The sequence below is a fragment of the Podarcis raffonei genome, chromosome 5, assembly GCF_027172205.1.
Source record: "Podarcis raffonei isolate rPodRaf1 chromosome 5, rPodRaf1.pri, whole genome shotgun sequence".
Lineage (NCBI taxonomy): Eukaryota > Metazoa > Chordata > Lepidosauria > Squamata > Lacertidae > Podarcis > Podarcis raffonei.
Window position 1 is genome coordinate 62,367,948 of NC_070606.1, and position 14,148 is coordinate 62,382,095.

General features: G+C 41.2%; 1 protein-coding gene across 2 annotated transcripts in view; it reads right to left on the minus strand.

Moving 5' to 3' along the window:
- Window positions 1-14,148, minus strand: part of GIGYF2 (GRB10 interacting GYF protein 2) — a 75,280-nt gene that overhangs the window by 14,107 nt on the left and 47,025 nt on the right. For both annotated transcript variants that reach the window (XM_053389666.1, XM_053389665.1), the window contains 8 exons: window positions 11,257-11,436; window positions 8,593-8,810; window positions 8,334-8,499; window positions 8,053-8,250; window positions 7,617-7,807; window positions 5,868-6,027; window positions 3,382-3,548; window positions 1,785-1,876 (listed from right to left, as the gene is read on the minus strand). In XM_053389666.1, coding sequence (XP_053245641.1) covers window positions 1,785-1,876; window positions 3,382-3,548; window positions 5,868-6,027; window positions 7,617-7,807; window positions 8,053-8,250; window positions 8,334-8,499; window positions 8,593-8,810; window positions 11,257-11,436 — 1,372 coding nt within the window. The remainder of the gene's footprint in view (window positions 1-1,784; window positions 1,877-3,381; window positions 3,549-5,867; window positions 6,028-7,616; window positions 7,808-8,052; window positions 8,251-8,333; window positions 8,500-8,592; window positions 8,811-11,256; window positions 11,437-14,148) is intronic.

Below are 14,148 nucleotides of genomic sequence, written 5' to 3' on the forward strand. Positions count from 1 at the left end.
AGCACTCGTTCTCTTGGGAAACTTGCAAGATGAATACAATGCTCTGTCTACAAAGGTATCACTACTACATTGGACAGTAAACAACAGTTTTGAGCCTGATAAGGACTTGAAACAGGAAGCCTACTCAACTGAACAAATAAATGAAACTGAAAGTGTGGATACGATGGAGCAATATGTTGTTTTCGAAGAAAATGTAGGAGGAGCAGGAGATTTGCAGGAGTCAAAGGAGAGTTACAATATGAGGCCTGACATGATGATAAAAAAGGACAATAAAAATAGGATGTGGAAAGCCTGGTCTGAATGGGAGTTTGGAAAATGGAGAGATCCCCTTTGGAGGAGATCTAAAGACCTGAGGATTACAAATTTGTTGAAGGAGAAAGCTGGAGCTGTGGGGACATTTGGATCTGAAAGAAATTTGAAACAAGAGTTGGAGCACCCCATAGGCTTTGCTTTTAAGTATGGAGGACTGGCTGGAAGCAACATGGATTCTGTTGGGCCGGAGCCCCTCCGAGACTTGGGGCTTAACATCAAGGACTATCAAAGAGACCGGCAGAAAGGAACTGAGAGAGATATAAGGGCCTCGGACGTGAGATCTCCGGGCTAAATAAATAATATAAAGACTGATGGATATTGGTTGGGGACTGGAACCGGGAAAAGGGTGGGTGGAGGTTGGGAATCCAAAGGGTACATAAGGATAATTTTGCTTTTTATATTTTGTTAGTGGTAAGGAAATTGGGTAAATCGTGGAAGGGAAATTTTGGTCGACTTTAGGAAAAAGGTTTAAGAATAATTAATGAGGTATAAGTATTGATGTGTGATTTTAATAAGGTAAAATTGGTCTTTTCTTTTTAAATTAATTGAAAACAAGGCTGTTAAAAATTAATTGAGGAAATGGGAAAAAGAAGTAAAGTAAAACAATAGTATTTTAGAACAAATGTTTAAGTTAAGGTGAAGAAATAAGTTAAGGACTTGCTGAACTGACAATTTAAATTGGAATACAAGAAGGGGAGGTGTGAGGAGGTCTGAGAAATAAGGTTAAGAATAACAAGTATCAGAAACTTTGTGTGTTTTTTCTACTTTTTTGTTTAGTTTTGATTTTTGTGTTTTTTTCTTTGCTTTGTTTATTTTTTGTTTTTGTTTGTTGTGTGTTTTTTGAAAATGCTAATAAATATTTAATATAGATTGGATTCTAACTATCCCTTTGTCGTACAGGATTCCCCCTTTCCATGGAAAGTTTTCACTGAATGGAGGATCACGATGGTGGAAAAGGAGTTTACTGGAGCCAACTCTCTCTACCCCACAAGCCCTCCAGGGGACACATGGGAATGGAGGGGGAAGGGGAAATAAGTGAACGTCACTTTCTTCCTTCCACTGGCAGGAGCATCCCATGAGCAAGTCTGCTCATGAAAAACTCCTGCCAGCAGAAGAGAACTCAGGTTCCAAGCCTTTTATTTAAGAACTAGGCTGGCAGCCTTAAGCAACCAGGAGTTGCAGGCAGGCTGGAGGAAGAGGAATAAAGTGCTCCATCCCTTCTCTGTGCCCAGAATAGAAACCAAATAGGCTGTTAACAGAAAAATTGGACTACCCTGCTCTAGATCATTTAAACAAAGCAAAATGGCCATTGACAAATATTTCTATAGACCAGGGGATGCTAACCTGTGGTGCTCCAGATGCTGTTCCAACTCCCATTAACCCCAGTTGGCATGTGCAATGATCAGGGATGAAAGGAATTATAGTCCAACATCTGGAGGGCCAATGGTTAGCCACCCCTGATATAAACTTACTGTAACAAAAATTGCTGGTACTGGAGGTGCTGCATTTGGTACATGGCTGTTAATTCCTGTTGTCTAGTCAGTCGTTCCTGGTCCAACTCTCCCTGTGGTTGTAAACAAATCGATAGCTGAACTTACATCAAATGTTAGGATTCATGAGCATACGCACAACTCTGATTACAGTGACTTACAACATTATGATTATGAAATACCTTGGATTTGATATCCCACCTTTCACTCCCTTTAAGGAGTCTCAAAGCGGCTAACATTCTCCTTTCCCTTCCTCCCCACAACAAACACTCTGTGAGGTGAGTGGGGCTGAGAGACTTCAAAGAAGTGTGACTAGCCCAAGGTCACTCAGCAGCTGCATCTGGAGGAGCAGAGACGCGAACCTGTTTCCCCAGATTACGAGACTACCGCTCTTAACCACTACACCACACTGGCTCTATATTTTTGTATTAAAAGTTATTAAATGGAACAACATTTTTACAGCTTACTGTGTTTAGTAAAAAAGTATAAAGGATTGTGTGAAGTGGAAAATAAAGGGGTGTATATAGTTAAACTGTGTCTAGGGACCATTCCTTGGCAAAGGAAACTGGAGCAAATATCCCCAGTGCATAAGATACATGCTCCTCTACCTCGAGGAAGGCCCTATGCTTTCCTACTTTACCTCTCCCAGATATGAAGAAAGAGGGAGAAGCTGTGTGCCACATGCTAAATCAAGCCACAGCGGCAGAAGCAAGGCAGGCTTGTTAGTGTGTGTGCTCCAATCCTTTGGGGTTCCTTTTACTGTCTCACAGCAGAGTTACCCAGAAAGTCTTCCTGTGTCTTCACAGCAGCAGCAGTCCAGCTCTCTATCGGTGAATGCCCGTGAAGGAATAAACACCTCACCCATTCAGTTCTTCTTCAAAGTATTTATTTATATTACAAGTTGCATAGCTTTATATCACTACTGGTCTACATAAATAAAACAGAACAATATACAGAGATTTCAATTTTCTCTGCTCCCTGCAGCAATCCAGCTAGAGAGACAGGTTCAGAGACTCTTATAGACAAAGGCAGACACTGAATCTCTCTTCCCCCAGACATGCCTAGATAAAGACACCTGTTGCTGGGGAGAATTCTCGCTGCTAAGCAGAATTGGTTCAAGGACAAATCTGATTCAAAGATCGTCTTTGGACTACACCAACAAGGCTGGAGTCAGGAGGACCACAACTAGTAACATGCTTGAAAAAAGGAGTAAGGGTCAGGGGCCTCAGTAGGAGCTACCTTTTACTGATTGTGGCTTAATTTCCTTCTGCAATTTGCTGTGCATAGAAAGCAGTTCAGCCAGATCCAACTGAAGCAGCATTCGAAGGCTTTTAGGTAAGTGAACTAGTAGCAATGAGGGCTTTTGCTATTTCACTTCTAGGTAAAGTAAGCACTTTTCCCTTCCTGTATGGAAAGCCCGTTCTATTGCGGCTCAGAGTATATGTTCAACATACAGGCAGTCTCTCTAAAAGTCTTTGCTGCTCTGTGCCTGGTAGCACAAAAGCACACAAACCCCTAAAACTGGCATCTCTTAACTTTCTAATTTAAGGTTAACTTTTTTACACATTGTCATATTTACCAAATGCAGAGGTGGTGCTGGACCGGGAGTGAAAGGAACCCTGCCCCACATTTTCATGATGTCTCCAAGCGGCTGGAAGCTCTCATCACATGCTCTTTTCACCAACAGTGACATTGTGAAATACCCGGCCTGGAACCACTCTGTCATCTCTTGGTTACTGAACGGACCTGCAAAATCATCAAGGGATGAAATCCATGAAGACAAGAGTGACACCTCTACTGAGTGTTGCACCCAACAGTCACAGCCCATATAGAGCCTGGTATCTGGGGGACTACTCTAAGTATGTGCCGTATGTGTCTTGATCTTACTTATAGAGCTAGACATTTTCTGATGCCACCCTAAGTACATAGGCAGTGTATTATAATTTCCCTTAATATTTCAGTGAAATAAAATGAACATAATACCAGACTAGTTTATACCTTAAGAGGAATTCCAATTTACATACCAAACAAATACTTTCATAAAATTAAATCTTTGTTTAGAAAATGCCTTTGGGGCTCTTCAGTTACAAGAATATCTATGCAAAAAATGGAAATACCAATAAAAGGAGGAGGATTTGGGATCCCTGACTTAGAATTGTATCACCAAGCATATTTACTGTCAGGTATACAATTCTGGAGACCCATAACTAAAAACAACTGTCCAAATTGGGCTTCTTTGGAATATTCCTATGTAGCACCTTTAGAAAGATGGGTAGCACTTGGGTCTAAATACATTAATACTCAAGATGCTATTGAAACAATAAGATTAGTTCGAATGATATGGCACCACATGTCCAGAAAATATAAATTTGACCTTTTCTTCCACAACAAATGACTTTGTGGGGAAACCTGTCTTTAAAAATTGGGAAAGAAATAGTTGTATGGAAGAGGTGGATGAATTTGGGTATATTAACGTTCGAACAGCTGATAAACAAAGAGGATGAATTTTATACATATTCTGTCTTAAGAGACAAATACAGATTACCTACAAATGCTCATTGGCAATATCTCCAGATAAAAAAACTTGCTAACCACCATCTACGGACCAGCAGCTTTTACAGCCAGAGAGACCCCAGAGATATTGAAGCAAGTGATTAATTCTTACACAACAAAAAAACCCGGCCATCAACATATATAAATATATGTCACTAGCAAACCAATTTGATATACCGGTACTGAGGGAGAAATGGAAAAAAGAATTAGAGATCTCAACTTCGACCCCACAGTGAGAATCTGTGTTAAGTGCTATAACAAGGGTGTCTCTGGACCTTAAACTGAGGCTCAAAAAACAAAAAATAATATTTAGAATATACTGGACCCCATTACGCTTGTTTAAAAAAGGGCTATCTAAGGTATCTAACTGTTGGAGATGCAACAAGGATAATGCTTCTCTAAAACATGTTTTTTCATTGTTCTATACTGAAAGATTTTTGACAGAAGGTACCGTATTTTGCGCCCCATAGGACGCACCGGCCCATAGGACGCACCTAGTTTTTTTGGGGGGAATAAAGAAAAAAAAATTTTATTCCCCCCCCCCCCGGTGCGGGGCTGGAAGAACCAGGTCGGGGGGGGTGGCAATGGGGAGAAGTGTGCTGAGCCAAGGACTGCAGGCAGCTCTGCACGGCCATCGGGAGCCAGACGGGACTTAGCGCTCGGCTCCCGATGGCCGCGCAGAGCTGCACTGAGCCCGGGACTGCAGGCAGCTCTGCACGGCCATCGGGAGCTGGGCGGGACTTCGCGGCCGGCTCCCGATGGCCGCGCAGAGCTGCGCTGAGCCCGGGACTGCAGGCAGCTCTGCGCAACCCTCGGAGCCGGTCTCCCGAGGGTTGCACAGAGTTTCCTGAAGCCTGGAGAGTGAGAGGGGTCGGTGCGCACCGACCCCTCTCGCTCTCCAGGCTTCAGCGAAAGCCTGCATTTGCCCCATAGGACGCACACACATTTCCCCTTCATTTTTGGAGGAGAAAAAGTGCGTCCTATAGGGTGAAAAATACGGTAACTGAAACTATCAACAGAACTATATGGAACAACCTTACATTTACAGAGCAAAATATCCCTTTGAATTATATACCCAGCACATAGAACCTTACAAAGGGACAATATGAGTGGATTCTCCGTGCCCTTACCACAGCAAAAAGATTAAGACTGATGAATTAGAAAAATAAAAATGCGGCTCCCTTCTACGATTGGATGGAAGACTTATACAAACTCGCAACATATGAACAACTTGCATACAAACGCAACTTGCCATGGACAGATTCAATGACATTTGGAATCCATTCTTACAAATACTGCAATAGGTTAATATCTGATGGAGTACAGTAACAACTTTGTAAAGTATACAGTATACATGGATTTCCCTCCCTCCCCCCCTTTACTTTGCCTTCTACATGGGTGGTGTTTCTTTTTCTTTTATTTATGTCTCACCCTTTTTTTAGTGCACATATAACTAAAAACAACAACATTCCAGTGAAATAAAAATAAAAAGCGGTAAGGATGAAAGCTTACCCTGAATTTCTCCCTGTGGATCTTTGTAGAACCACTTTTGCATGGCCTCATGGAGTAATGGTACTGAAGTACCCTTTACTCTCTGCTCCTGAAGTTTGGCTGCTAGCCTTTCATCATCCAGGGCACTGTCCTGCAAATATGCCACCATTTTTTCTGCTTGCTGCAGCAAGGGGGGGGGGGGGGGGACATTAAGAACGACTGAGGTTACTACTGCCAGGTTACACACCGTCAGTGAAATAAGGTGAAATTCAGCAGAAAGCCTTATGAATAATACCATCATGGTTGGTGGACTCAGACACAAAGGAATGAAAAGGTAAGTTTAAATAATTATGCAAAAAGATAATAAAGCTTGGCAGAACTGCTTGCCGGGAAGCAAGTCTTATTATCTGGTAAGCAGCAAGGATGGTCAGCTTCTGTAAACAGCTGAGGACATTTTCGTTCCAACAGGCTTTCCAAGATTGATAAATGAATCTTTATCAAAAGTGTCTGCTTGTTGGGGTTTTAGTCTTGTTTGAAATGTCTCTGTTGCTTTTGTGTTTAACTGCTTTTCATTATTTTACGTGTAAATCACCTTGAGATGGTGGTTAATAGATTAATTGTAATAATTGTAATGATGTCTGTATACATCGTGGTTGGAATTTTACAAGAAATTATTGGTCTTTGGAAATTCAAGTTTCTTGCAACATGTTTAAGCAACATTCAAACTACTGGAAAACGAAGAATTGTTTCTGGAGTCATTTTCAGAATCTATGTTCAGAGTCTTTTTCAGTCTGCATTTTCACTCATTTTTTATTTGCCATTTTTACACTGAGGGGCTCCTATATAAAATCAGCAGACAGAGAAGGGCTCTGAAGATGATCATGTCTACATATCAATGCTTTACCCTTAAAACATATGTGACTGACATGGAAAAGGACTGGCCCTCTGTTCATTTGTATTTTGAAGGGGGGAATATAGTGTGTGTGTATATTTTGTACTTGAGTATCAGCAGCATGAGGTGACTCTCATATTCTCTACTGCGTACACGCATTCTGTCACAATGCTCATGAATGAAGTCAGGTGATTATCTATTTATATTAATGTCGGGGTGTGTGTCCATTTTTCAACTTGATTCACTTAGTACTCACAAAGTTAACCTACTGGAGTTGCATACCACACAAATATACAAGATAGATTCAACTTAATTTTAGAAAACAGGAATTCCCCTTCTTTAATTAACAAAAATATTAATTTTCCATTTTTGTTTGAGAAGGAGATGGCAGGAACATACAGGCTGAAACTGTTTTAATGAAAATTAAGTTGATTATCTGAAGTATTGTCAAACTGCAAAATATGTGTCATTTTTGCCCATTAATACATCAATATAGTTTTGCCCATTTTCATGATCAGTTGCAGGAAAACATTGTAAAAGCAATTAGTTGCCAGTCCTGCCCAAAACTAGTTTTCATCTGCAGTTGCCAACTGTTGGTCTATGTGAGGGGTGTGCTAGTCTATAGTTGACTAGGTACATTAGCTCTAGGTTGCATCTTAAACTCCTGTCTCCACCTTGGGTGCATAAGCACTCCTGACTTGTAAAGGCTATTGCTATGATATTCTCAACAACCGGTCTAAATCCCAAAGCTTTCACCCACAATCACCTGAATCAGGTAGCTGCATTTACAAGGTAATAATACAAAATAATGTTTTCTTTCAGCCTTTGAAGCACAACAACAAAAAACAAACAAACCAGAATTCACGAAGATGCTCTACCTGTTCTAAATGTTTGAGGCCCTCTTCGTCATCAGGGTCAGCAGGAATATTACCCATCCCTGGAGCAGCTGTGACTGATGTCTGAACAGGCCTTAAGGCAGGAATTGGATTTGACTCTGGAGGAGGAAGATGAACAAGGGAAGCTGCATCTGGAGAAATCTGTGGTAAAGGCTGGACAGCAGAAATTGGATCTGGGGATGGGGAAGAAAGGACATTAAATTTCTTTAAAGGCCCTTCTCTCTACCGGAACTGTTATTATGTGATAAAATGTAGAATCAGACAATAAGCAAGATGGCATGCTTTCAACAATGCTTAAACAATGTATGAATGACCAGTTCATCCTTTCCACCTTGCTTTGTCACTACAGTCTTTTATTTTATTTTATTATTTTTGCATACTTTGCATATACATTATGCCAAACCTGAAATATGATTACCTTCTCTGTTGGGCACTTTGGCTGATGGGATATCCTCCATTTGGTTTTCTTTATCTTCTCTTTTTTCTATTACTTCTGGAACACAGTCTTCCCTTCTTTCAAGCAGGCTTGTAGGTAATGGCTCCTGTGACTGGGATTTTGGTGGAGTACCTGACCTGGTGGATGGTGAAGATTCTTTCACTGTTTCTTCTGTTACTTCTGAAATGATTGGTAACTTTATTTAACTGAGCTGGAAGGTGGAAGCAAAACTTAAAAGGATAGACTTGAGAAATCCTCCTTACCTGCTGCTGCTGTATGCTCCGTCTTAACACTTTCCCTTCCATGTGTCTTATCTACTTCTTTGGCTTCTTCATTGTGACTTCCTTCTGAATCAGACCTGTCTTCCCCTTCCTCTACAGGACGGAAATCCATTTCCTGTTCCTCAGGAATTGGTTCCTTTTGAACCTTCTAAGGAAAACACACATGCAAACAACAAACTTTATACTACTGGTTATAAATAATACCGTTAATATTATGACAAGTTCACAGAAAGTTTCTCACTTTTAAGGAAAGGAATGCCCCAGATGAGTCAAAAGTCCCCATTTCTTCTTCTGCATCTTCTAAGCACCATTCAGGAAGGCTATCCCTATCATCATCCATACTGCCACTGCCACATCGCACTCTTCGATAACCCCGCTCATCATCCCGGTCTCGGAAGTCAAATTCAAACCTTCGCCGTCGCTCCATCTGTTCTCTCCAGCCTGCAGAACGAGGGCCGTCTAAGGGGGCGGGAAAGTAACTTTACAAAAGAGTCCCATAGGGCAAGAACTTGTTTGGAAGGAGAAAGGGATAGAGGAAAAGAGGATAGGGAAAAGAGAGGACAAAGTGACAGCACTTCAGAACGCCACTACAGCTTATGGTCCACCTTGAAACACGCATTTTATAAATATATCATCACTATTTCCCCTTTAAACCACAGTCTCTTTGAGCTATATAATTAATGTAAAGGACTGTACAACCCAACTCCATGCAAGTGGGCTTAAAAGAACAAAAACAATTTAACTATGAGTTAATCCCAGGGCAGCCTCACAATCTTTCTGAATAGCAGCCTCACAATCTGTTCAGCCACAGGGGGGCAGCCTTTGCTAGTAAGACCATTCTATGTGGTTCTATGAATCCAGACAAGTACCACTTTATGGGGATTACCATATTTTTATGCTTCTCTTTGAGATCACAGGCAGCATCTATTCTACTAACTCCATCAGTCCTAAAGCATCTTCAAAACTGCTTGCCTTCACCCTCTGTCTGCTAGCTGACAATCCTCCTTTCTGGAGTTTGGAGTGTAGTTTGTAAGCTGTGGTAATTAATTCTACTTATTTAATCTGCCCTTGTTTTGTATGTCACTATGGTGAAGTGGCCTGCTAGCACTATAATTCTGGGAAAGGATTTGTAGCCAACAAGCTTGTTTCTAAGGGCTGTGCAACTGTGCCCAAGCCTACATGAGAATGAGGCAGGCAGGCACCAGCAGGTGTTGATGCACCTTTCTACAACCTGGGAGAGGTGAAGCATTTCCAAGCAAGTTGGTGTGAGCGATACTGGGGCTTGAAACGTGGTGATCTTCAAATGTGGCTTGGCATAAGCCACTTATTTTGGCTAACTTGGTTATACTAGATACAGGATACTATTTGTCATCCTGATAGAAATGGCTATTGGAATCAGAAGTCTTGGATGTAGCTGATAGGGCATCAAGCCTGCAGAGCAAAAGGAGAGGAGAGAAGTAGGGTTGCTCTATTACCTCTGCTGAGAGGCATGCTGCCTTTGACTCTCCCTCCGTTGTCACCTAACAGCAGCCATTCTATCAGGCTAACTGTACTGTTTCCATCCCAGCAATAATTAAAAGAACCGTAACCTTTAAGAACTGGTGCCTGAGATTGCTTTCTTCTCTTCCTCTCTGTTTTCCTTTTTCCTTGTGTGTCATGCCTTTCAGATGGCAAATCTGAGGGCAGGGACTGTTTTACTTACTTTGTAAGCCTCTCTGGGAGTCTTGGGTTGCACAGCAGATTAAAAGCTGTTTAATTAATTAATTAAAGCCTCCCTCTCTCTGTACACACAGAGAAAGAACAATACTTTGACCAACCAGTAAGGAACTGAGGGTTGTAGCCCAATACTGTTTTGTGTGACTTCACTTTCCTCTCCTCACTTACCCCAAAAGTCTTCCATATGCTCTCCAAAATCAGGAGTTTGGGAAGTCTCTTGAGATAGGGAGGCCTCTCAAGCAGATTTTTTTTTTGGGGGGGGGGAGAAATATAAAGTCCTGTTGTACTCTTGACAACCATATGTCAGGAGTGCTCTGATGGTGTTTCCTGCTTGGCGGGGGGTTGGACTCGATGGCCCTTGTGGTCTCTTCCAACTCTATGATTCTATGATTCTATGTGGAAGTCTGTTCATGCAATAATGGATTCCACTTGAGACTACTGCAATGCCCACCTCTTTGATCGAGAATATTCCATTACACAAATGACAATGAGTAAGTGTTATCCTAAAACAGCTATATCTAAATTAAAGAGCAACTACAGAAAAACCCTCAGTATTCTACACAATGCGGCGTTTCTCTACACTTCCTTTAAAGTAGCAGAAATTACCCAATGATATTTCAGCCTCGGGACTTCTGTCAAAAGACAGATGGACTTATTAAGAACAAAAAATTTATTAGCTTGTTGTTCTTCATATGCTAAACAAGAAAATACTAAATGAACTGCAAGTACTTGTCCCTAAGTAAAATCTTCACATCTGATCATGTGGTGCTGGTTCAGCTGTTTCAATACTGTCAAAGTTAGACACACTGCTGCTTTATTGTGCATTTATCAGTTATGTCTGACGTCAGGAAGACACACAATGCTGTATTCTCCATGACAAACAGTTTTTCCACTTCTATACAAGTAGCTGGAAGCATATGACAGAACTTCAGCCTCATGATTCAGAGTGATCACTAAAGGAAGCTACGTTTGGTGGAAAAGAAATCAGAGCAGGTAAGAAGAGCTGCTTTTTTTCTAGACGTTCTGGAAATAGTGGGTTAAACAAAACAACCCATTTAAAAAACTAAAAACGATTTTGCCATCATAGAACAAGCCTTTCAAATATTGTTTTAGGAAGTTTTCCTTCCAGACATTGCTGGCTTGCTGCCTCTGACCAGACTGTGCTGCACTTTTCCATATTTCCTCTCACCTGGACTATGAGGGCGCCATCTCTCACCATCCCTTCGCGAACCAGCCAGCCGCCAACCTCCATCATCATCTTCACCATTTTGCTCTTCCCTGAAGATGCGCCAGTTCTCGCTCTCAGAGCGTATAAATTCATGCTTCCTTCCTGCTGCTACGGTTCCAGCATCCTCAAAGTTTGGTCTCACTGCAAGCAAATAAATATGTATGTAACAGTCATTGTGAAGGGCACCTGGAATAGAATTCAGACCTTATGCAATTTAAATCATAAGATACTCAGGTGAAAGAAAACAAGAACAAATATATATTGATTTACTTTTCTTATAATGATAAATGCTTTTCTTTAAGCTCTTCTTACAGTTTTTGTGGGCTAAAAAACAAATGAAGGATTTTAGACTTCAAAAAGGAGATTTACAAAACAGCTGTAACCATTTAAGAAAGTCAAAAGTTCAATTTGCAACAAGCGATGGAAGAGCATCTGCAAAGTTTGCATAAACAGTTAGATGCCACCTGATGTTCAATGAGAGATTGCTTTACCATAGTTCAGAGGTATCAAGGCACTATTCCTGGTCACATCAAAGTTTACAATGGCACAAGCATTCTGTTGTTGTTTGTATGGGAGGTGTTCTTAAGCACTGCATAATCCAACTCAGTAAAAATGTTCTATTTATCATCTTTAAAATGTAATTCAACATGGTTTTCTATTTACCCTAGAATAGTTAAAACCTACAAGCAGAATCTCTAAAATTTACATTTGGGTCAACAGGAATAAAATAATAATGACCAGTGCCAGATGACTAGCATTAAAACCTTCATTGTCATTAATTTCAAATAACAGAGAATTAAAATAACTGCTTCATCCTTGGTGCTCTGCTCAGCTTTTTTTATTCGAGGGGAGGGCAACTGGTGACCCCGGCACTAAAAACTTTTGTTGGAAAAGTGATTCCCCAGATGTTATACGGAGTAGAACTCTGGGGATGGAATCAGAAGTTGTTAGAACGGCTTGAAATCTTCCAAAATTTTTATCTCAGAAGAATTCTAGGCCTCCCTCAGAGCACTCCGGCAGCTTTCCTAAGAGTGGAAGTAGGATTACCTTCCGTGTCTGCCAGGGCCCACTTAAGATTTCTGCGTTTTTTCACCAACCTCATAGATGCCCCGAACACCTTATTGGCTAAACAAGCCTTTGTATCATTACAATATAATACCACTTGGCATAAAAACCTGCTAGACATTCTATCTAGATACAACCTACCTGAGTTTAATACTCTCAAATTGTGGAGCCCTGATAAAGTTCGGGAATGGATCTTTGAAAAAGACGCCTTTTTGGACTCCACTAAGATAAAAAACTCTGGGTTTTCCTACTGGTTCCCCCGAGTAAAAGCAGTCAAAATCTGTGCCAACTACTTGGTGGAGCTCACTGATCCCACCCTTCGGAGAGCTTTTACTATGGCACGGTTTCAAACATTGCCAACTGCTTATTTGACCGGTAGATACACAAAAACCCCAGTAGAACATCGTTTATGTCCTTGCCTTATGAAAATTAAAGAGGATCTTACACATTACCTCCTCTATTGCCCCATTTACTCGGGCTTTAGAGACGCATTGCTGCAAATTATACCCAACTCTATAACCAGTCCTGAAGATAGAGTAAAATTTTTGTTAGTTGATGCAAACCCACGCATTACCCATGTGGTAGCGGTTTTTGTGATGAAGGCCATGAAAGCCAGGGAAAGATTTATGGACGACAATGTAAAGACCCCTTCATCGTCTGTTTAACTCGTTGCTCGTTTTCCCTCCTTTTATATTTTGTGGGAAGAAGGTTTTGTTGGCATAGTATGTAATGAATTTTAATGTTTTTAACTATTGTAGTGTTGATGTTTGTGCACAGGCATGGTCCTCACAATAAATGGATTTGATTGATTGATTGAACTGCTTCATCCAAAAAAAAATCGTCATAATGATGCTTAAAGAAATGATTGTCATTTGTGAGCAAACTAGGATAATTTTACATTCTATTCAATCACGTCCTTCCTAAAAAGTACAACCAATATTCACCCAAAGGGTAGATTTTGACTTGCAGCATGGGAGTCATAGGGTTGGGCTTTGGCCCCTCTCCTGATGACAAAGGAAGGAGGAAAAATCCTTTGGGACGTGGATGGCTCCCAATCAGTTTGTGAACTCACCAAGCTTGAACAATCATCAGAGTCTTGTAAGGAAAGCAACACAAAGGTGCCCATGTTCCCAAAGTAAACAAGGTGGCTAAAATGCCGTCAGGTAGAAGATATTGCATCCCATAATGTGGAAAGCCTGTTGTAGGGTGCTGCGGCCAAAGGCAGCTTCAATGGAGACACAAATTCCTATCTTGTAATGCATCATGAATGCACTGGGAGATACCCATGTGGCTGTCTTACAAATGTTCACTAGGGGCAATCAACCCTGGTAGAGTGGGCAGTCAAATTTGTAGGGTGAGATACAATTCACCAAGTTGTAGGCTATAGAGGTCCTACCCAGATAAGGTGGAAGGGTTAACCTTTTTGCCCAGTGAGTTAGGGTGGAAGGTAATGAACAGGGTTTCTGATTGTCTGATCTCTTCAGTCCTGGTAATATACACTTTAAGAGCTCATTGGACATCAAATGAGTGCCATGTCTTCTCTAATAGGTGAGAGGGGTTGGGGCAGAAGGTGGAAAGGATCAAGTTCCTGCTGAATATGGAAGCTGGAAAGTACCTTGGGGAGAAAGGAGGGGTTCTTTCTAAGAACCACTTTGCGCTTGTGGAAGATACAGAGATGTCTAGCTATAGACAGGGTGACCAATTCAGAGACCCATCAAGCCGAAGTTATTGCTATTAGAAATACAGTGTTACCTCAGGTTAAGAACTTAATTCGTTCTGGAGGTCCGT